Genomic DNA, 23,602 nt, shown 5'->3' with positions numbered 1-23,602 from the left:
GAGGACTTTATTTTAATCAACACTTTATATTTTTAACACCATCAGGCCATTTTGTAAAAGTAAATGTTCCAATCAATGATCTAGGCAGCACATTTTCTTCTCTCTCCTTCATTTTACAGTCTAATGGTTACTGACTAGAACGGCTCGGGGTCAAAGGTCATACGGAATCGATTAATCTGCACTATTTTTTTTAATCAGTTATTTTTTCTCAAATTAATTAATCGAAATTAATCAGTTATTTTGACAGCCCTAATATTAACAAAATATACTCTGAATCTGAACAGATTATATTACTATTATGATTTAACCTAGTGTTGTGGAGGTGACTGTCTAGAGGTCACATCTCTGTGAAGAATGACATGCGTCCTCTAGACTGTCTAGATGAGTCCTGCCAAAATTTTAGCTTAAATTCCACATTACAGATTCTGGTACATTATATGAAAAAGTATGCATTTGAATTAATTCTTCTGGGTTATGAGTTGAGCCGTGGGATTCTTCACTCAATGCCTTTCGCTCGGAGTTCTTCCCTTACTCTTATTAAGTAGTTATCATCTGGGTAGCCGCCACTAGGAAAGAAAAAAATGAAGGATTCAGGATCAAATTAACAATCACACTGATGTCTGTAATAGTAATTATTTTCAGGGTTTGGGTTAGGATTCATCCGTTTACATTTTTCCTTTTGGTTTTAGGCTAATTAGTCATTATCAGATTATATTAGTTAGGGAAAGTTAGGCTTTTTTTCGCCAATCTGCAAAAAAATTTCTTACCAATAGCTTTTTTTACCATGTGTTCCTATAGGTGTCTAGTAACACCTCCCAATTTATCCACGGCCAAATCCTCGGGGAAACACCTGGAGTAGTGTTCATTTTGTCACCTATTTTTAATTTAGTCTTAGTCTTGTGACGAAATGTCCTTTTTAGTCTGTCATATTTAGTCATTCAAATATGATTTTTGTTAGTCAAGTTTTAGTCGACTAAAAGTCTCGTCATTTTAGTATAGTTTTAGTCAAATGAAAACTAAAGGTATCTTAGTCTTAGTCAGTTTTAGTCAAAACAGTTTAGTCTTTTTTTTTATAACAAATTATTTCTGATTACCATTTGAGTCAAATAGTGTTTCACACATTTCAATTTTCCAACAATATTGTGTGTCCATAGAGCTACTCGTCTGTTATAATTACTCATTCTGATTTTTTGTCAGTCAGTATGTTTACATGCACAGGTAAGTCAAGCTACAATTATAGTTCGGCTGGGATTTGACCAGACAGTAAAAGATCTGACTGGACCACTGTCATGATATTCGTAGACCAGTGTTTCTCAAAGTGTGGTGGTCCGCAAGCTATCCCAAGTGGTCCGCGAGCAGACGTGGTAAAATATAATATAGATGAGTTGTTTGCAATATTGAACCAACTTGTATGTAAATCCAAACAGTTCTGCAACACTGTCTATGTAAGATATGCCAGTTTAAATCATATGAATCCTCTGACACAATAAGCAAAGTGCAAAGACAATAAGCAAGGTGGTTCAGTGAGTAGGCCTATTGGGTAGACTAATATACTGGTGAAGTAGGTCTAATCTTTCTTTTTTTTTAGCTAGGGTTAGTTAAGTGGTCCTTCGTCTGAAACAGTTTGAGAAACACTGTCGTAGACCCAAGTATTAATGTTTTACTCCGCCACGCTAGATGGCGATATGCGCCCAAAGGCAACACATTCCCCAAACAAACTCTCCATCTTATCCATAGCTAACTTGCTAGTGAACTTTCCATATTAGCTTACTTGCTAGCAAACTTTGCATCATCAGTGTAACTAGTCAAATAGTTGACATTACATGCTAAACATTTTCGTATGGACATTCTGGGGGATGTTAGTTTGTATGAGAGAAGCTTCAACTTCTGGGTATGTAGCATTGTGTCATAAAACTAGGTAGTTAGCTTAACTCTGGCAGAAATCTCCAGTGTTCTTGTTCCATGTAGTTTCGTGTTGCAGCCACAGGGTTGCAGCAACAGCGTAGAATAGCCTACAGGAGCATGAACTCATTCGGAATATTTTGAAAACGTAACAGCTAGATATTCTGTCTTCTCATTTTGTAGACGAAAATGAAGAGAGATTTTATCTTAGTTTTTATTTAATGCAAAACATTTTAGTCTCGTCCTTTTTCGTCAACAATAATGCATCTTAAGATAATCTTAGTTAGTGTTTCAGGACATTAGTGCCGTCTCGTCGTCGTCTCGTCTTAGTCATGGAAAAAAAAGGTTGTTGACGAACATATTTCCTCTCGTCTCGTCTGACGAAATTAACACTAACCTGGCCCATCAAGTTTGGGGTGCCCAGAGGGACTGGGCGAAAATAATGAAAACATTTTGTTGACCAATATTAGCTTTTGAGATGTCTAACTAGGGGTTTTTAGGGGTGCTGAATCTATCCCAGCCATTAGTTTTGAGTAAAAATGACTCCAAGTCCATAAAAAATCCATAAGAAGTGGTTTTATTGAACAATTACAAAACAAAACTTTCTTAATCAGTTTAAAATTTAACAAACCTCATCCCTCAACTCCCCTGCACTTCCTCACGCCTGTTATCTTCTGGCTGGTTGATGTTCTGGCAAGAGTTACCATGACAGTTCCAACAAGCAGAAATACACTTGACTCCTTGCTTTTTACAGCAGCACCTGAGAGTGTCACAGACGCCTGCACAGTTGCAGCTGACAAACTTCAGAAGGTAGTCTACAGAAGGTAGTCTACAGACACATGTTAAAAAAGCTATTGGTAAGAAATGTTTTTGCAGATTGGTGGAAAAAAAGCCTAACTTTCCCTGGGTTTGCTTTCACTGAAATCCTGCCAAGAAAAAATGAATGAAGTATCAACATGCTCTTTAATGATCACCTACCTTTCTGGTCCACCATGAGTGTTGATCTTGTGATGGATGCCATTCCAGATCACATAATCACCCCCTCCTGTTTGTGAGGTCCCAACAGTAAAGACCAATTTCTGATTGAAGGCCTTCCTTAGCAGTTGAAGCACTTCCCGTCCTTCTCTAATGGCAGGTAAGTATGCTGTTAGGTGAGCCCCTTTGAAACGTCTGCCTGGGTTGGGATGATTTCTCTAAATACAAATAAGGGAATGTTATTGTAATGTAATGTAAATCATTCATATAACACCATTTATCACACCATTGAAATTATTTCTCAATTGAAGTGATATTTCAAGAATTAATAAGTGATAAAATTAAATAGGCATAAACACCCAAGCCCTTTACAATGAAACCACTTTGTCAAGTGACACTATTTTAAACGGTATGACTTTTTATACTGTGCCAGATGACTGCAATTAATTAGCTGCCCTTAGGGTTTTTGTTTCTGTATCTAAAAGAATCTCCCAAGATCTCTCAAGGTTACTTTGTAAGATACAAGCAAATCTATGCCACAGTGCATAAGACACTTCTTAAAAATCTTACCGACTGAATGCCGCTGGGAATATGATAGGTAATTACGATGGTGTCACATCTTTTAAACCCAGGAAGTGTGGATTTCTTGATTAAGTGTGTCATTGTTCCATCTGGCTGGTCTCCTTCAACTTTTTGAAACACCTTTTTACACACATCTTCTTTGTCCCACTTTGATCCATTTCCTCCTTTCAATATTTCTTTTCCCAGAAATGGACTCCCTACCCCTTCTAAAACGCCTCTATCTGCTCCCCTTGGCTCTTCAACATCTTCATAAATTGCCTCCCCAGAGGCTGCTCCCTTTCCCCACTGCACTTCTTCATAACCCTCTGATCCATTCCATGCTGGTAAATCAGAAAACGGTCTCAGGAATTCAGTATGTCGGTCAAATCCAATCATGTCCTTGTGTTTTTCGTCAAAGACAGGTCCACCAAGCTTCTTCTCGATTTCTCTTACTGCGAAACATAGATGATCTGGAAGGCCAATCAGCATCCAGACTCCATTGCTACCAGAGCCTTCCTTGACAGCAAGAGATGGGTTCTGTTCATGGACGTCACTTAGATGCATTTTTACCTTCTCTGTTTGAAGGAGGGATACATTTTGCAAAGGGCAGCACATAGCTCTCGTGACAACCTTTTGGTAAAGAGACATCAATGCCCTGAGAGCATTCACCTCCAGACTCGCACGATTCCCTACAGCTCTGACTGTAACACTGTCCTTTAACCTGTTCTCCATCAGAGCCACTCCAAATCTAGTCTTAATGCTTTCTATTTGCATCTTGAAAGTATTCGTCATTATCTCCCAGTGGATGTCATTCATGAGAATCCCATCGGTCAAAAGAGGGTCAATGAGAGCATCCGATTTAACTTCTTTAAGCAACACTTTCTTGGGGGGCTTCTCTGCAGTAGGATAACTGACCTTTACACGCTCTTCGACGTTCTGGACAGATGCATGAGGCATTTGGACTTCTCTTTGTTTATTCCCCTCAGATTCTTTGTGTAGCTCCTTTGAGGCTGTACTTTTGGGATTGCCTCCTTTGGTCTTCACTCTGAGATCATCCATGTTGGCTTTTACATCCATTATTTTCTGTACTGTGGAAATGTTTTCTTCTGGCCCAAAGAGGCTCCAGTTCTGAGCAGACACATTGAGCATTAACTTTCTCTCCTCTCTCAAAATGTCCTTCATGAAATCAATCATGACTGTAGGATCTTGGTGCACACTTTGTAGGGAAATTGTCTCAAGATTATAAGAGCACCTTTGGAAAAGTTCAGCAAATTCCTGACAAGCATTTGCTAGTGAGTCACTGGTGGCACCCTTGTCAGCTTCAACATGCATAGAGACGTCACTGTGGATTCTGACTCTATATTTTTGCTGTAGCCTTTCCATCTCATTTCTGTGCACTTGATTCATGTACCAATAATGAGCAAGGGGGACTGTCATGTGACTGTTCGCCTTGGATAGTGTGCTCTGTAAAGCACTGCCCCTTACATTTGTCTTGGGGTTTATAGTGCTGCAGAATTCTGTGAAGAATTCATCCACGTCTGGTAAACTTCCTGACATTGTGAAAGTGTTGGCACCTGAGTTGAATTTGCTGAATTTTTCAACTAAATGTTCCTGAATGTCAGGCGCCAACTTCTGCACATCAATTGCCATGGTCAGGGCCACTGGGAGAGTGATCTGGGAAAGAATACATCAGACAAATGAAACATCTCCTGTTTTGCGTCTCCTGTATGTCTCTTCAAAGTTTGAAACAATATGATAAAATTAAGGATCTTATTGATAGTATATATAATTTCTATTAGCCTAAATGGATGGGATTATACTATTTGCAGTGATAAAAGCATTGAGCCTGCAACATAGGAGACATACTGCACAAACTGGGTGATTTGTGACATCTTACCTCCTCTGATGTAGAGGTGGCTGTCTCAGTTACTGCATGCTGCTCTGGGTCTTTTATTGAAGTCACTGATTGTGAATTATCTCTGTGAAACTCTACAGTGATGACTCGGGAGTCTTTTAACTTTAACTGTGCAAACTGCTGGTCCAGAACTATGTCAAGAGCTAAAACAAGAACATTGTCAAATAATGTCTTTATGTTAAATTTTGTAGTGGAAGTGATTTACTGACTTCAGTTTAAATTTAAAATGTATTTATACATTTATGCATTAATAATTACGCTGCCCATATATAGTTCACATTAATACAAACACTAGTCACATTATAACACGGCCTAAAATATGCTGGCTAGATATAGACCCTGACCTACAACAAAACTAATTTCACATTCTACATTCCCCGAGGTTTTTCATTTCGGCTATCAATATAAACACAGAGGGAAAGAGACAGGAGCCACCTGAGAGATAGATATAGGCAACATAGTTAGTGGTTAAAAAAAAAATTGAATTTAAGTTTGAAAAGCCTCGGCCTATATGTTAGAATGATTTAAAATGATCAGTGTAACTGTATTCTAAATACACCACATGTATACGTATTTAAATACAGTTACTCATTTTGTATTTTAAATATGTAATCCTGTTATATGTATGCCGTTACTTCCCAACACTGATGGCCAGGCTAACAACATGTTATAGAACACAACATTTTGGTGGACACCTAAAAAGATATGTCAAACCTAACCTGTTGATGGATATATTTCAACCGTAGCCCACTCCGTGGTATCCTCAAGCTGCAAGCCTTCTATTTCCACTGCAGAGCCCAAGTCCTTTCTTAGCCATGTCTGAAGAGCTTTCCTTAGAGCAAAGTCCTTCCTTGGTATATGCCCTTCTGGCCATTTCACCCTGGCGTGTAACACAGCTGTGCCCAGAGCCAGAGGAGGGGCTGAGGGTACTTTGCCTGTCAGGTCATTCTCTGACAAGTACAGCTCCTGCACAAAAGGTGATACGGTGAGTATTCTGTATAATACAACTTAGTCATGGATGACAAATAGGTTACTTTGTATAAATTCTGTAAAAGGCTTGGAATAAATAAATGCAAAGATGTTTGTGTTCATAGGTGATGTCATTGATAAATCATACTGTATATAAAATAGTAATGTATACTGTATACATAATAGTTGTGTGTCACCACTACAAGATAAAACGACACACTGACAACTTAGGAAAATGACCACATCAAATACATACACCATCCTCTGAGCCTGATGCACCCATGCGTTGTTCTGGGTTCATTACTGTGTCCTCAGGAAAGCCTGAGACTCCACACAATCTTTGAAAATGATGATCGGGGGGGTCAAAGACATTTGACAGTCATGGTAGAGAAGAGATGTGTTAGGAACTCGCATAATCATCTCTCGTCATACTGAATTCACTATTCCCACAATCCCAAGGGAATGTGAAAGTATTTGGAAATAAGTAATAGTGTAAAATACTATTAAGATTAAAAAAAAAACCGCATATCAACCATCTGTGACATACAGCTTATCTCCACAATAGGCCATAGTAAGCCTACACTTGACAGCCTTCAACGATACTTCATTCGTCTTCCTTACCTGTGACGCAGGTGAAAGAGGCTACCACTAAAACACCAAATACTCGACAATCACGATTTAACATGGTTCTTTCATTTAATCCATTTGGATTTTTCCAAGAGACATACGCATGTTCACCGAATTTGCCAGCCTTTCGTCGCGAAAATGTAAGACAACAAAAACGAAAGTGGAAGCGGTTGCGACCAACACAAGACTGAGCGTGTGACGACATGACGTTGTACTACCGCTCTATGCGGCTACCTGAAGACTTTTATGAGTTTTATGATTTTATGTATAGCCTACATCAAGAAAATCGCACTTACAAATAAAAACCTGGCACGTGATACTATCTAGGCCTACTTTTCCCTGCAATGCACGAAAAGCTCATGCACACTGTTTTTTGTTTTTTTCTTGCACATGCAAATGAAAAAAGCTTACACTTAAACCATATGGAAAATGCACTGTAGGCTATATGACACTTTACATTGAACATACTATATTTTTACATTGCAACACAAAAAAAGGTTACATGTAGGCCTACCCTACCAACTAGCCTACTGTAGGCCTATATTTTATAGTCTAGCACAACTTTTCTTTAAATGTTATGTGATTGAGGATTGTTCTATATATGCAAGGTGTGTGTGTGTGTTTTATTTGCAAAATAAAAAGCCTGTGAAATATCACAGAAAACTCCATGTAACCCTTCTTCATTCCCCATGTCATCTGAAAAACTGACACTGATGCTATAATTTGGGTTGTAAGATGGCCGTTTAAAGCCATGTATGGCTCCATCCAGTACCGATGATATGTTTATGCTGAATTTGCATTTCTGAATGACGTCAATCTGAGAGGCTGCAATAGCGAAATTAGCATTGCCGTGAATAAGGTTAATATCATGCAGTTCAATCAACAACCAACAACTGAGTTGAAATGTTATCTGACATCTTGAGGAATTTTATCATTGAATGTTCTTCTGATTTCTGCGATTACAGTACTGTGGTTCCATTTTTTCTAAAAAGCATTTACAATATGACCATTCTCGTGTAAACTTACTGTAGGAGTGCAGCACCCTTACAAACTGTTTCCCATGTTGGATTGGGTAAAACTTTAGAATTTTGGAGTTTGTTGGAGCAGTGTGCAAGCTCCTTAAGAAACCAAAACACTTATCAAAAAGGGATCAAATCCTATAAACAGCTTTTACCCTTGGGAACGTGAACTTGAATGATAAGAAGGAATGATTCTGAATGTTGAATTTATTAGATCTACATTCAAGCAATTCATTTCCTGGCAGCATTTCACATTTCAGTTGAAGTCAAAGTGAGTTGTGTATTGCGCTCCTCTGACGAACGACGTCTAGCTCTACCACCGGTACGCTCAAGCCAATCCAAACTTTTCTCATCTGTTGTTCCTCGTTGGTGGAACACACTGCCAGTTCCTACAAGGGCAGGGACATCCTTTTCCACTTTCAAAAAACTCCTGAAGACCCAGCTCTTTAGAGAACATCTACTCTCATAGCAACACTTACAACAAGTCTTACTGATCCTAGCACTCACCAGCCGTTTTAAACTGACAAGTAACTGTTAAAAACAGCACTCACCGACGCACTTATTCTTACTGTACTCTAATGTTTTTTTTAAACTGTCCTAAAATTGTGAGAATTGTTCTAAAAACTTACTGTTTACCATGTTGTTAGTCGCTTTGGTTAAAAAGCGTCAGCCAAATGTAATGTAATGTATTGTATGCCTCTTCACATCAGAGCAGATATTAACATATGTGTTTTAAAAAATGTGGACCAACCTGTTCACCTTTGCGAGCATTACTGGTTGTGCCTTCATCCTCATTCATCTCCACATCCTGATCAGCATGAGACAGTAGGAGAGGCCAAAAATAAAGTCATTATGTGCAACACGGCTCTTTCTGGGGAACTGAGTGTGCAGCAAGTGTCAGTAAAACAGGTTCTGTGACTTTCATAACTTTGTAACTTCTGCTTGTTATATGGTTGAGTTCTAAATATTTGAACTTCGGACAGGCTGTATAAACTTCTGCCTAAACCCGTGTCAGAGAAGACAAAACTGAACAAGCAAGATTAGTAGCAACAATACACTGACTGTCCCCACTTTAACACTCTGATCACTGACCCGATGAAGGTTCAGCACCTCTCAAGGAATCAAAAGAAACAGCCTTTTTTAGGTTCTATTTGTAAGTACAAAAGAGCTTATTATAGCACAGCCTAGTGGCCCAAGTAATTGGTGGGTTTATTTTATTCATTTGGCATCCATGCTTGAGATTTCGTGTGCACATGATTCATGGATTAGTTAAGAAGACAAGGGGAATGGTTAATCTCCCACTTACTGTAGTACATACTGGTCCCTGAGTTCTACATTTTCACCAGAAATCCAAAACTAAAAATATCAAGATTATTATGATGGCCTTTAAAAACAAGGCCACTCACGCTTCCCAGTGCCTGATCTGTCTCCATTGGCTCCAACAATTGATCCATCCTTACCTTTTATGATGAGACCTATGAAAATAAAATAAATATGTGGTCATGATTTCAGTGACCAATAGACACAAAGCAAGATGGGATTACTTCTGATTATTATTTTCCTAGTACTTGCTCTGTTTTCTGCAGGATCATTTCAATGACTGAATTAAGTATCTTCATTACAGAAGTGCTACTTTGAATTTGAAAGTTATATTTCATGTGATATTCTTACACAAGTGCTGAGAAGTGTAAATTGAGGTAAAGAGCAAACTGAGAGTTGTTGGATGAAAGGAAAGGGTTGATAAATCCAACACAATATGGCATTAATTGTGCCTCTGTCTGAATTGAAGCAAACTCCTACATTTTAATAATCAGTTATCAAGTATATTACTGTAAAATTAAAGATTTGTAGCCTACACAACAAAAAAAACCTCAAAGACTCAGAAATTATGTTATCAGAAAAGACAGTGCACTTACACTTCTGACCCACACGGTTCCATTTCAAGCTCTTCTGATTCCAGTTGAGGAAGTACACCTTTCTTATTCCTTGAAAATGAAACTGAATGAAAGTGAAACTGTCAAGAAGTTCACCACAAACATATGCTGTGTGTTCAGTCACACAGTGGGTTATGAGGTGCAGGACTAAAGGCATAAACCAACACTGTACTGCTAACTGCCCATTGACATCCTTGGTGCAGTGTTTCCCAATCTGGTGACAGTAAATGACATGCAGGTGCAGAATAATTATGTGAGGGCCCAGTTGATGAAAACTCACATTTTATCCAAGATCAGGTAGTCCACTTTACTTATATTGCTATTTTGGATTAGATCACCCTAATCCAGATACAAATTTTCAGGATTAAATCCAGATTACCAGTGCCTCTATGGGACTCCATCAAAACATAACTAGTGGCTATGTATGCATGGGGTTGCTTTAACTGTTTTATCTAATAAGAAAGAAAACAATAAAACAATACAAACATTCCCTTTCATTGCCAGTTCTTTTTTTAAACAGTCAGAACCATCTAATTGACAATACAAATAAATAAATACAATTACACTTTTCTTATTTATTACTGCAACATCAAGAGCAAATACATAACAAAAATGTTATATTATTTGACCAATTTTAATGTTTTATTACATGTTGCGCCTGTAACACACCCTGTTCATCCTTCTGATGGGATCAGGATAATCCAAAAATAAAAAATAAATCAAATGAATCCCAATCCTTCCAAAACATTTTTAACAAAGCATACTAAAAAATCGATCCAGATTGAAAACAAGATTGGATTATGTGATCTGTTCTGAATCCTTTCTCTTCTATGCACAACCATTTTCAAAATAGCTGAAACCTGATCAGATCACTTTTGAACAACTCGCCCCTGGAATTTCTGGCTTGGAAGGAAGTACTTCAGTTTCAGAGCAAAATAGGTTCAGGACTTTTATCTTGAGTTGCTTCCTCAGTCACTCCTTATGAAGTTGCAATTGCCATTAGGAAACAGTTATCTTTATTTTGTTCAAGAGGACTGTAGGTTCGCCAGCCAAAGTGGAGAAAGTTATTCCCAAAGATTTTAGAGTGTAGCACTCTTTGGTTATTCCTGCACTCAAATTTGTTATTGGGGAAACTAAAAAGGAATACTGACTGCCTTGACTAACAGTCACTGACTATCATAAACAGTCACTTGCACCAATGATTACCCCAGGGACAAAGATAATATCACAGAAACAAAAATAAAATTCTAATTAAATTAAAATTCTAATGAAAAAATTCTTGGGGCAGCCGTGGCCTACTGGTTAGCGGTTCGGACTTGTAACCGGAGGGTTGCCGGTTCGAACCCCGACCAGTAGGCACGGGGTTAAGCAAGGCACCTAAGCAAGGCACCTAACCCCTCACTGCTCCCCGAGCGCCGCTGTTGCAGGCAGCTCACTGCGGGATTAGTGTGTGCTTCACTTCACTGTGTGCTGAGTGTGTTTCACTAATTCACGGATTGGGATAAATGCAGAGACCAAATTTCCCTGACGGGATCAAAAAAGTATATATACTTATACATACTTAACTCTTCCATAATGGAAATCATTGTAAAAATGTTCTCCTTGGGTTAGGCCAATTAATTATCATAAACATACATCTGCTTTCACCACCATCTCTACAATTTCACTTGAACAATACTAAACTTTGATGACACAATTGTTGTAATTTATTAAAACATTATTTTATATATCTTGATATAATTTATTGATACATAAGACATATAAGTTTATCTCATATACAGATAACAGTGAGGGTCATGCATGGCTCACAGGATGTATGTACATGATGAACATGCCTATGTACAAGTCCACCATCCATACCACTGCTGCTTTATTCATTCATTCAATTCCCTTTGCTTTCAGCTCCCGCTTAACCTGCTTTATGTAGTCTGGGTCTGGGTAGCCATTACTGTGGAGAAAATGAAAAAATCTGTTGAATTTCCACTTCATCATGATCAAAATGTTGTTGAATGAACATTGGAGTCCTTGGAAATGTATACTGAATATCACTCAATTAGGAATTGTAAGAAATCCAACCACAACATACAGAAAAGGAGCTCAAGCCAAAGTTTAGACAATGTTACCTTTAAAGCAATTAAAACATCAGTTACATATTTGGAACATTTAGGTTTCATCTACCTCAAATGTCCTCCATATTTGCTTGTCTTGTGAGAAATGCCATTCCAGTTGACACATCCATCTTTTCCAGTGTTATTGGATACCCCCACAGTAAACACAAGCCTCTGTGAAAAGGCCTTTTTCAGGAGTTCAAGCACCTGTCGTCCCTCAGGGCTGTTTGGTAGGTAAGCACTCACTTGGAGACCATCAAACGGCTTTCCTGGGTTGGGATGATCATTCTAAGCAAAAAGGCATTGAGGGTGGAAAAGCCATGTTTACTGAATGTGAAATTCCTGTGATTAAACGCTTCCAATAAGTCATTGCATGTCTTAATATACCAGAATTAATGCCAACATGGCTGAATAAAGAAAAATGACAGAAATACAGTAGTCAACTTACAGTCTGAACAGCACTTGGGATATCATAATCGATCACAAGGGTGTCATGACCTAGAAAGCCTGGCAGACTCTCGTTCTCTTTGCGGATGAACATGTTGCCGTTCGGTTGATCTCCAAGACTCCCTGTAGGATAGGTGGCTCTTTTGTCTACAACACCAGGCTTGCCAACTGCAGTCAAGTCTGCCTTCTTTCCTTGTTGCATTCCTGATCTCGTGCACTCTTTCATTTTTCCTGTCTCCAAAACCCCCGTTGACATGTCTACTCCTACTGGCTGGCCACTCTCGTGGTTCTTTACATCTCCCTCAGTTTGCCCCTTTACTCTGCATACTACCTCAGAAATGTGCTCAGTTTTATCAGGACAATCAAGACCCCTCGAGTGAGAGCTTGCATCTTTTTTTGGAACAAGAAATTCTGAATTGGTCATAGTTGTGCCTACAGGAAGGTCTAATCGAGAGCGAGGAGGCTCCACACAGTTCTGAAGAAGTCTGGTCATGTCCTTACAGGCTTGCAATCTCATATCCCTGCCAGTTCCTCTGTTTCTGAAGTTCAGAATAATTTCTGCTTGAATCCTCACACTGTTTTCTCTCTCTATCAAGTCCATCTCCTTTCTATATGTTTGACAGGCCGCCCGGTACAGGGAGAGGGGGACACGGCAGCTCACTTCCTGAGACCCTTCCTCTTCAGAGGCTTGTGTCTCAATAGGAGCTGCACTAAGTGACTCATCATTCTCACCCTGTTCCTTTTGCATGACTGTTTGACAGAGTTCTGCATAGAACATGTTGACCTCCTCAAGGGTCCCCTGCATAGATAGACAATGTGTCCCTGAGCTGTGCTTTTCAAACTTCTCCATTATTTCAGCCTGTATCTGGGAGCTACATTTCTGCACATCCACCACTGCGTTCACCTTAATTGGGATCTAGATAAGAGAGTGAATAAAACAGATGAAGTTCAATTGAAGTAGAGTAATTATGTCATGGATGAAAACCAACATATTGTTTGCTATATTTCATCACCTGAAAAAGGGACCCCTCACCAGAGGAATATGTGGGGTCGTTTTGTGTAGAAATTTTAGCTGCGTTGATCATCTGAACACTACTGTAAAAGTGCACAACAGCTGTCTGTTTCAAGTCTTTAAAAGTCAGACTGGATGATTTCTTGCTCAGTAGAACATCAAGAGCTGCGCACATGTGAGGAACTTGTTAAGACAAAGTTGCAAATTAACTTTAAGTTAATGAAAAAAATACTTAGTTGTCTTTGATTACTTTACTATTGCATTTAATAATTCTGTCGGCTTTAAGTGTTAGGCCTGACAGTTAATTAAAATATAGGCTACGCTATCTAGTAGCAGGAAAAAACCTGTCCATCCTTACCTGAGAAGGGTGTTATCTTTGCCATTGCACAACCTGGGGTTTCCAAAGGCTCTAGTCTATGAATATTGCAGCGGATGTGCATTTCATCTACTAGTGCTGTATTAAACCACGACTGAAGAGCTTTCTGAAGCATAGGCGCCCACCTTTTTGGTAGGTCCACCTCAGGCCAGTGGAGTTTAACATATAGCGAACCAATGTCAGGAGGCGCAGTTGGTGAAGCGGCTCCCAGTTCATCCTCTGACAAATACAGATCCTGAAAAAAAAAAAAAAAACATAAAAGAGTTACTAAAGAACGAGGACACGCGTTACATTCAAAACCCATATTCATAACTGCTAATTATAACTCTAAGCTAAATGAAGCGTTTTCGAAATAGCATACGTGTCTCACTCTAGAAATCGCTATCGCTACATGACATTTCTCGTGTTTCTGCCATCCACAACTTACCGGTACTTCATCCACCTCATCCATGTGTCGACTCAATAGTTATCCAAAACCTGTAATGTTTCTGACTGTAAAACAACAGAAAGATTGCAAACGAGTGGTGGCTAATAAGACAACCACTTCTGTGGGTAGGCTAAATGGTGACCTATTCAGTGAACATGTGACCTGTTTGTAAACGCTATGACTTTGAAGAATCGAAAATGAAAGCTTGAGTCTACCGCTCTGCAAGCACCACCAGCAGGTATCCACTCTCAAGTTGAGCGCATTTAACTAATAGTATTTTAAAGCCACTTGCATCTTGAAAATATTTTTTTGCAAAAGAACTAAAGTATAATTCTGAAAACTCAAATCAGTTACACCACAGAGGTGTTTCACACCAAAATCAAAACAAGCATTAAACGTCAACTGATTGGTAAAAACAATAAATATCTTCAGTAGGCTACTTGAAGTCTAGATATCAGCAAGGTTTTCCAGAGACCTGTGTAATATCTTGTAATTGATATGCCAGTGCTTCCATAAGTATTAACGTAAACTTATGAAATAAGCAACAAAATCATGAGGACAGTTTCAATGTCTTTAATAACAACATTTATCAATGATAACTTACATAAACATAACAAACAGGACAGAATATATAACAAGACGGTAAGGAAGGGTAACAGAAAAATACAGCTAGAAATTTGACTTTATTTTGTGAATATCTGCGCTGCCTTCGACGATGTGATTTTCAATGCGCTTGTGGAACTGATCCAGGTTGCTTAACAGATGGTCGTAGAGGGTCTTAAAGAGAAAGAAAAAAAAAAAAAAGAGGGGAGAGACCGAGACATTTCAACTTGCTGCAAAACAAACCACCTAAAACCTAAAGATCGTATCCATATCTAGGTCTTTTCCAAACAATTAAACTAAAATATTTTTTTCTTGAATCTCATCATAATTTCATTTTTTTATAATTTCATAATTAATTTCATTTATAATAAACATAATTTCATGAGTCAGAACCTTATTAATCTATTATGTTAACAGGGTACTGTCGAAATCACATCAGTTTTTTTTATTTTATTTATATCTTATATCTTTATTTATATCTTATATCTATAAAGATATAAAGATTTATATCTTTATATCTGGCAGCAGTCAATGGGTCTTGGTGGCATCTCATAATAGACACTGCATACCTAGTGGAGATGTGGAGGTAGTGCGTGGTACCTGTGCCTTCTGGATCTCCTTGTTGCAGGTGTCCTTCATGTTCTGCATATTGGCCTTGAGCTTCTGGGTCTCTCTTCTCAGCTCCTGGATCTCCTCCACCACCTCCTCTCGCTTCTGATGGACCCGGTCATACTCCCTGCAGCACAGAGGGAGCGGGCAGGAACACACACACACACAGACACACACACACACACACACACACACACACACTTTGTGTTGTATGACTGGCCTATCCAGCCAACTGTGTGGACCAGAAGTCATTGTATTTTGAGTAGATAGGCTCTGCCTTCTTGCTGTTCAGTTGCCTCCTAAGTGTATGAAAAGAATACCTGCTGCCCCTGGGTTGTTTCTGCTCTGCTGATGGAGTATGTGTTTCCAGGGCAACAGTACTTACCCCATGATGTTGCGCAGGTGGTGGTCTTTCATCTCTTTCTTTTTCTGCCGGCGGATTTGCTGCTTAGACTCCTTGTCTTGTTTCATGGCGTGCGCTCTCTTCAGCTGGGCCTCCTCCACGCCCACGGCCTTCAGTTCTTTCAGATGCTGCTCGTACTCAGAAGCCAACTGTTGGATCTGTACACGTACGTACACACACACACACACAAAAAAATATATTATAGATCCCAAAGGCACCATGGGCAACGCAGCCTGCTGCACCACAGTCTCATGTCCTCTTGTTTGCCCTGGCAAATACAGGTAGCCGACCTTCCGACAAGGTAGTCGACCTTGTCAACAAAGGATTCAAGCCAATGCACTAAAGCAGCTTGAAGTCAATTTGGTTGACAAGTTGTGTACGATTTTCGTGCGATTTCAGTCGGCAACTAAACAGACAGAAATCATGGGAGTTGTACTGGAGCCGCGGTGCGCTCCCTTCAACTAGATCATTTAGTGTAAGGTGCCAATCTTAACGGTTTTAAGTCAGTTGAAGTCAGTCTTTTGCTAGTTTTGCCGTTATGACAATATCAAACATTAGATATTATCGCAAGTCTTTTAGTTGTGGCTCATGAAAATGGTGACAAGAACAATATAAAAAAACAATAGTGAACTCTCTCCAACACCAAACAGGAAGGGGAAAAGTAGGCGACAGCTGTAGCCTATATGATTATTTGTTATTTAGTTTCTTATATATTATTAGTTGGCTATTCCACAGAACAGAACAACTGTTAGGGATGTCACATGAAACAGTGCTGCTGAAACACAACTTTGATATGAGTAGGCTATCGTTTGAGTTCCTGTTGATATCTAGTGCACGATGGGAAATAATTTAAAGGAATCTAGTTGCAGTCTTGTAATCAGTGACCCTGCAAGATCCCTAGTCGTTGCAAAATCAGTCTGTGACTAAAAAACTCTATGACTTGTCTTTAGATGTGAGGGGCATGAGGCTGTAGTCTTTCAAAATTATTTTCCTAATCTTTGCAAAGTCTTTCAGTGTAAGGAGAGCATTAGTCACAAAATCAGTTATTCACACTAGCAGCATGCAATTATATTGTACACACAGTGCATGCATGCACTCATTCACCCCGTTGATACGTCAGGCCTCCCTGCATTCACCACAGACAGACGGTCTCCCCCTCACCTCCTCTTGCTGGTGGTGCGCCTTGGTCATGCTGGTCTGGAGGTCCTGCAGCAGTTTGTACAGCAGCTGGATCTCCACTTTTCTCTGTTCCACCGCCTGCACACTGATCTGCCACTCCACCAGCTTCTCATCTGCCAGCTCCTACACACACACACACACACACACACACACACACACAATAATGTAATGGAAACATTATTTCACTGACGGTATATATTCAATTTTGAAGTTGTCAGTACATTTTTTATGTGAGAAATTGCATTCTAAAAATCACTAACATCAAGATCAAAGATATTTTGAAGAAAATCTCAACAGTGCATACAGTAAAAACCTCAGTCATACGGTAAATACAGTATATGCACATTTTGACTCACAAACACTTTACACAACAAATTAACCCGTTCGCGCTGGATGCTGCATGACGCAACATTCTATCTCCCGCCTGATGCTGCATAGCGCAACATTGAATCTCCCGCTGGATGCTGCGTAGCGCAGCATGCTTTTTATTTCATGTTTCTAGGTGCTACAGAGGCCTAGATATTAAATTTTGGTAGACGTTGACAATTTTTAGTATGTTTTCAGAAAACCCTCAGGAAATAAGGTTATTTAGTCTAGAATGCCATAGGATTCTATAGGCGTTTTTAGCAGGCATTTTAGGAGTAAATGGGTTCACTGATCACCAAAAGTCCCAGTTACGTACTTTAGAATTTTTGATGGTTTTGATGTTTTCCTTCATCTTCATCATCTCGTTCTTGAGGTCCTCAGGCGACTCCACAATCTGGGACTTGAGCTTGCTGATGGCCTCTTTGAGGGCACTGACATCGGTCTTCAGTTGACTCTGTCCACAGATGACAAAATGGCACAAGTGAGAACAGCAACACCACAATGCCTTTTTTATTGGTGTGCAGTAGAGTGAAGTACAGGACTAAGATTGAGATAACTGGCTCATGTACAGATAGAACTGAGAAAAGACCTGGGGTCTCATTACAGAAACGTCCTAACTCTGAATTCACATCTCATCATAGTCTAGGATAGCATTTAGGATTTTTGTTTTGGTATTACAGAAACATGTTCCCTAACTATTCTGAAACTTTAGTTAAGATAAGACAAGCGGTTAGGATATTGTTCTGTAAAGAGGCCCCTGGTCCACATCCACATTTGATATGACCTAGGGTCAGCTGATACGTCAAGAGGTATGTACAGTATGTATTTAAAGACAAACCAGTTTCTGCATCCGCTCATTATTTTCATTCTTTCCATCGCTGACTTCAGCTTTTAGGTTATTCTGTTTGTGTGGGGAGAGAGAGGAAAGATGTTAGGCATTTACAACTGGTCTTTCAACAGAACGTACGATGTGTGTGAGTGAGCACTTACCAAGCCACACATATAAATTTGTAATTTTTGTAATTTAGTTATTTAAAAAAAGGGACAGCACAAGTATATTACACAATAGGCCTATTCACTAAACAACCGTGCTTGTCTTTCAACCGTGCTTATTGTGTCAGCTGTCAGGGGATTCATATGATTTACTGGCGTAGCTTAAATAAACAGTGTTTCAGAACTGTTTGGATTTACATACAAGTGGGTTCAATATTGCAAACAACTGATCTATATTATATTTCACCACGTCTGCTCGCAGACCACTTGGGATAGCTTGCAGACCACCAGTTGTCCCCGGACCACAATTTGAGAAACACTGGGCCAGACAATGAAAAGTTTTAAATCTGACAGTTCTTTCAAAATCTGACAGTGGTGGAATCTTTTGAGCTTTCTATCTAAAACTTGGCTTGTCTTACAAACCGACACTCAGCTCATTATGCAATAGATCATAAGTGACATGATCATTGCAATAAAATATAATCTAGCTGCTTTAAAGGTTAATTTGTTTCTTCTATGTCTAAAAAAGTGGACAGGTTAAACTTTCTGTTCCTTGTTTTTTGCCTGCTGCTTGAAGCTGAGATGTGAGTCAAAGGTCACTCCGTATTTAAATTCTTGCACAACCTCAAGCTTAACCTCCCACACCAGAGTGCTGGGGTCTGTATTAGTGTTTGCCCTTTTTGGAAAATACATACAGACAGTCTCTGACACATTGAGGTGTAGATGAGAACTCTCCAGCCAGTATTACATGTGCAGTTTGGCAGAGTTATGCCAGGGTCTGAGGGTGCAGGACAATGGTAGCACGGTGTGTGAACAGACTACATATAGAACCTAAAAATGGCACACATGCGTGCATGCATACATACATACAAGTTCCCCACTCACCACTTCCTGATACGCCTGTGCTGTGTTCTCATGTAGCTCAGCTAGAGCTTTGTCCAGTTCTTTAGCTTCGGCCTGCTGTTCAGGAGGGATGGTCCTTTGTCAAGAGAAGCAAAATATTAAAAAAAGAACACCATTTCTAATTGTGCACAACAGCAAAATATAAAAAAAAAGAACACCATTTCTAATTGTGCACAACAGCAAAATATAAAAAAAAGAACACCATTTCTAATTGTGCACAACAATAAATACAAGGAACAGTGCTAGTACTAAGACATTAAATTAATGAACTAATCAGTAATAATGATGTTCATATAATGTGACTTTATAGATATAGTTGCTGTCTCCAGTAATATTTAGGTATTTTTTGTCAATAGCACAATATAATAAACAAACAAACAAAACAAATAAACAGATAAATAGGTAAACAAATAAATATATTAATTAATAAAAAATTACGTCAATTCCTTTATTCTTCTCTCTGCATCCTTGATCCCCTGTGTGCAGGCTTTCTGCCTATCCATGTTCTCCCGCTAAAACAGTGACAAAACATGGAGATCAGATGATTTAGTCATCTGTCAGCTGTATGTCAGTCAATATATATATATATTGCTCCCTAATAAAGCAGCACTGTGCAGCAGACTGAAGCACTGAGAAAGGACTTACAAAGCTCTGCTGGTGTGCTGCAGTCACTTCCATCCTCTGTTTCCGGAAGTGGAGGAAATTCATGATGCCACTCATAACAGTGATGGTCTGCTTGGCCCCTGCAATGCAAACATGTGAAATACATTAATCACAGGGTAATTAATGAAAATAACCAATTCATTGGGGTGGTGGTAGTGTAGTGGTTAAGGAGCTGGGATAGCGTGCAGTAGCCTAAAAGTTGTCCCAGCTTCCACCGCCGTGCCTTTGAGTAAAGCTCCTTACCCCAAGTTGCTCCGTGGACAATGTAATCCCTTGTAATATAGTTGACATAAGTGACTTTGGACAACAATGTTTGCTAAATGAATAAATGCAAATGGTCGACACAGATAAAGATATATGTGAAACAATTAAACGACTTACTGGGAGTAAGCAGGTCACTGAGTGAGAAATCATACACATGGCACATTGGCAAGAACTGGCGCCTGAAACACAAAGAAACAACTTTTTACACACTAGAGAAATGATGCACCAATATGACAAAAGAAATTATAAAGCTAAACACTGGATGAAAACAGTCACCCAAAACTAAATAAATTTAATTTAGAAAAAGAACAGAATGTCTAAATTAACAGTTGTGTTGCCTAGTGTTTACACACAAAGGCACATAATCAGAGAAATATCTCACATGCGCAAGAAGAGATTCATGATTGGGGCAGCCCCTTCATATAGTGAAGGATGCTGGATGTTTTCAGACAAAGGTGCCTGTTTGAAAGAAACACAAAAAGATGACAGTGTCACACCTCACTCTTTTGCATCCACACTAATCATTTAATCAAGAACTTTGACATTATTATTTACTCATTTAGGCATTATATTAACTCATTTAGGCAAATAGTCATGCGGGCATAGTCCACTAAAAGACACTCACCAGATATAAGGATTCCGGCTTGATGCGAAATACCAGTTGCAGCACCCTCATGTATAGCCGCTGTATGACATCTGGCTGCAAAGACAGTTTAACCCATAATCACAATTATACTACTTACCTGACCAAAAGAAATCATAAATAAAGCCACAAGGGGCAATCATCACAGTCCAATTAGAGAAGCAAAAAATGCAAATGAGATGGCAAACATCAAAAAAGGTTGGGAAGTCTAAGCTGGTTAAAGGAGACAAATTGTTGCCATGAGACGTATTTGAAGGTTTGAACATTTTACTTACCTTGGGTGTTGGTGTGATATCACTTTTAGCAAAATGTTTGGCCTCTTGACCAATAAGTACCTCTGCACGAAAGAACTGGACTAGTGCGTCCGCCTTGTAAACCGGGAACGTGTTTGCGCTGTCACACATTGCCTCTGTGAGGAAACGCATTTAAAAGAAGGCCACATCAGTTCAGAGAAGAGTAGGATGAGTAGGATTATAAGTTAGTAATAGCTTGGTTAAAAGTATAGTGTTTAGATGAAAGATGATAGGCAAAGACAAACGAAGAAGGTACTGAAGGCAAAGAAAAAGGCAAAGAAGACAAACGAATATTCTCTAGGGGTGTAAAGGTACACATATTCGTACTGAATCGCTTAGGTACAGGGCATTAGGTTCGATACAGATGTGTACCAAGAGGTCTTGAACAGTATGCTTCAACAGCGAGTTGCCACACAAACATCAAGTGAATGGACCCTATGTCAGGTTAGTCAATTAATGTCAAAAAACATTTGAAACCTTTTCAAAATTCTATTCCCGTTGTGCATCAGCAATATTGTCAGTGAATTTTAGGCTTGCAGTACCTACAGGCTTACCATACCGAAAATAAACCGAAACGGACCGAACATGATTTTTGTGCACTGTTAACCCCTGGTATTCTCGAGTACTCTCTACACTTTAGTTTAGGACCTTTTTTTTATCTATTAATTTGATGAACCTATTCTTTTACACAAACATACGGGAGTTTGTGGGCGTTTTGAGGCGGTAACAACGTACGCCATGCTGTTTTGAAGACATTCTCTGGTGCAAACAAACGCTGCATCGCCATTGAGGTCAAATAAGGAGCTGCCTCAAGGGTTCTAAAAGTATTTTGTTGTGTTTAGTTGTATAATGAAAGCCCAGTTTTATAGCTATCCATGTGTGTTCACTTCTGGCTCCTTGGCTATCAATTTGGGAACTATAATGGGCTATTTGACGTCTTTAGAACTAAATATATTGGAGGTGTCAGATGTTGAGTTACTCCAGTCTAGAGTTTTGACGTTAATCACTCCTATGATGTATTGCTATTGTATATCCAAAGTAAAGTCCCTGTTTCGAAGTTAACTGATGATCAAATCAACCAAAAGTCCGATATTGTTTCAGTTTGCACCTCCAAGTGGTCTGTGACGTAAGCTTGTATGAAAGAATGTGTCGGGTAGCTCTCTACATCCTAGTATATGACCACACACCCACTCTACGTTTAGTGACAGTAAGCACACTCCACAGAGCTGAGGGTAAACTGAACGTTAACGTTACCAACATGCAGAGAAAGAAAACTAATTCTGTCGATCATTTGTCTGATTGAGACTATAGGGAATGGGATACCAAATATACTGCACAGCATTCATCCTTGTTGTAACTTGGCTAACGTTAAGTCATTTGCATTGTTCGTGCCAAGTAAACAAATGCCTAAAATCATTCATAAAACGACTCTGCACAGAAAGGAGACAGAGCTATCTTTTAACTGTACCGTTGAAGGTAGATGTAACGTTATCTATATTGCACGTGTCATGTTGACAGTAACAGGAACAACAGTATCGTAACAACTTCGCAGAGCAACAAGAATTTGTGTCGGTTATGCTAGTTTGCGCCAGCTAATGATTAGCATTCAATCAAAACATTTGAAATTCTTTGCCACCAACGTTTTAGCTTACCATCAGTCTCAGCACAATTTGCCATTGTCCAAAGACCTAAAATCTAATTGACAATAATTAATTTATCACTGACCGCTTCCACAACAACAACAATTCATTACCTGCAGCCGATGGTCCGCTGGAAGAAATAATTTTGATTTTTGGCGCCTCTGTCGTCACTTCCCATTTTCTTCTTCGATGGTAATGATCCAATGGTATGGCATCCACTGTGAAATGATTACTGCTGACCCCTAGCGTTTGGTCGTGAGATGGACGATGTGACGATGGAGATGTGTACTGGGCAAAACAAATATTTACTCATATCGCTACTTATATATTCAGTGATGGTAATGTAGCCTATTTAGGTCCAATTGAAGACCACATATGCTACGGACGTACATTATTCAGATTTCCCAATTTAGGCCATTTGCATCACTCTTTAAAACATTTAGCCTAAAACTATTTAGTTCATTACCTTTTCATTTTTCACAGTATTCGAAATTAAAATGGCATTGTTTAGGATTAGACGACTTCCACCCCCCAAAAACGTACCATCGCCCAGTGACCCTATGACAGACATAATTTCCAAGTTTGTAGTGAGGCGATTGTTGTTATTAAGCTTATGCAACACGAATATTTCTAGTGCAGTAGGCTACATTTTTCTTATCAGGACGCGTAGGCAAATATACATAACGAGATGCAACGGTCATAAAGGTAGGCCTATGAGAGCTTACTTGAAACATAGATTTAATTGATTGGAACTCGTGCCGTGACAAAACA

At 39.1% G+C, this 23,602-nt stretch overlaps 3 protein-coding genes across 10 annotated transcripts; all 3 read right to left on the bottom strand.

The window, feature by feature from the left end:
• Positions 1-161: 161 nt before the first annotated feature.
• On the bottom strand, positions 162-9,910 carry LOC121707135. 5 transcript variants are annotated; one of them, XM_042089464.1, is made up of 9 exons: positions 9,885-9,909; positions 9,375-9,443; positions 8,720-8,776; positions 6,579-6,660; positions 6,073-6,319; positions 5,336-5,496; positions 3,448-5,112; positions 2,881-3,095; positions 162-566 (listed from the first exon to the last, which is right to left on the bottom strand). In XM_042089464.1, the coding sequence occupies exons 3-9, from the start codon at positions 8,761-8,763 to the stop codon at positions 497-499; spliced, it is 2,484 nt and encodes an 827-aa protein (XP_041945398.1). In that variant the 5' UTR covers positions 8,764-8,776; positions 9,375-9,443; positions 9,885-9,909; the 3' UTR covers positions 162-496. The 5 variants fall into 5 exon arrangements, with proteins under 5 accessions (XP_041945398.1, XP_041945401.1, XP_041945399.1 ...); XM_042089467.1 differs by lacking the exon at positions 6,579-6,660 and having other exon boundaries at positions 9,885-9,910; XM_042089465.1 differs by lacking the exon at positions 9,885-9,909 and having other exon boundaries at positions 9,429-9,443.
• A 1,675-nt stretch (positions 9,911-11,585) lies between these two features.
• Positions 11,586-14,437, bottom strand: LOC121707139. 2 transcript variants are annotated; one of them, XM_042089474.1, is made up of 6 exons: positions 14,273-14,437; positions 13,828-14,080; positions 13,471-13,634; positions 12,459-13,373; positions 12,081-12,298; positions 11,586-11,850 (listed from the first exon to the last, which is right to left on the bottom strand). In XM_042089474.1, exons 1-6 carry the CDS (start codon positions 14,294-14,296, stop codon positions 11,781-11,783), a joined length of 1,644 nt encoding a protein of 547 aa, XP_041945408.1. In that variant the 5' UTR covers positions 14,297-14,437; the 3' UTR covers positions 11,586-11,780. The 2 variants fall into 2 exon arrangements, with proteins under 2 accessions (XP_041945408.1, XP_041945409.1); XM_042089475.1 differs by having other exon boundaries at positions 12,227-12,298.
• A 392-nt stretch (positions 14,438-14,829) lies between these two features.
• Positions 14,830-23,580, bottom strand: nuf2 (UF2 component of NDC80 kinetochore complex). Of its 3 annotated transcripts, none has more exons than XM_042089471.1 (15): positions 23,557-23,580; positions 22,945-23,119; positions 21,174-21,307; positions 20,881-20,955; positions 20,638-20,714; positions 20,373-20,434; positions 19,974-20,071; positions 19,767-19,840; positions 19,311-19,404; positions 18,271-18,333; positions 17,749-17,886; positions 17,049-17,189; positions 15,870-16,045; positions 15,476-15,611; positions 14,830-15,049 (listed from the first exon to the last, which is right to left on the bottom strand). In XM_042089471.1, the coding sequence occupies exons 1-15, from the start codon at positions 23,563-23,565 to the stop codon at positions 14,942-14,944; spliced, it is 1,560 nt and encodes a 519-aa protein (XP_041945405.1). In that variant the 5' UTR covers positions 23,566-23,580; the 3' UTR covers positions 14,830-14,941. The 3 variants fall into 3 exon arrangements, with proteins under 3 accessions (XP_041945405.1, XP_041945406.1, XP_041945407.1); XM_042089472.1 differs by lacking the exon at positions 23,557-23,580 and adding an exon at positions 23,375-23,417 and having other exon boundaries at positions 22,945-23,073; XM_042089473.1 differs by lacking the exon at positions 23,557-23,580 and having other exon boundaries at positions 22,844-22,959.
• Positions 23,581-23,602: the final 22 nt, after the last annotated feature.

The sequence above is a fragment of the Alosa sapidissima genome, chromosome 4 (genome assembly GCF_018492685.1).
Source record: "Alosa sapidissima isolate fAloSap1 chromosome 4, fAloSap1.pri, whole genome shotgun sequence".
NCBI classification, from domain to species: Eukaryota; Metazoa; Chordata; class Actinopteri; order Clupeiformes; family Clupeidae; genus Alosa; species Alosa sapidissima.
The sequence above is the reverse complement of the archived record's forward strand: the minus strand, read 5'-3'. Positions and strand labels throughout refer to the sequence as shown.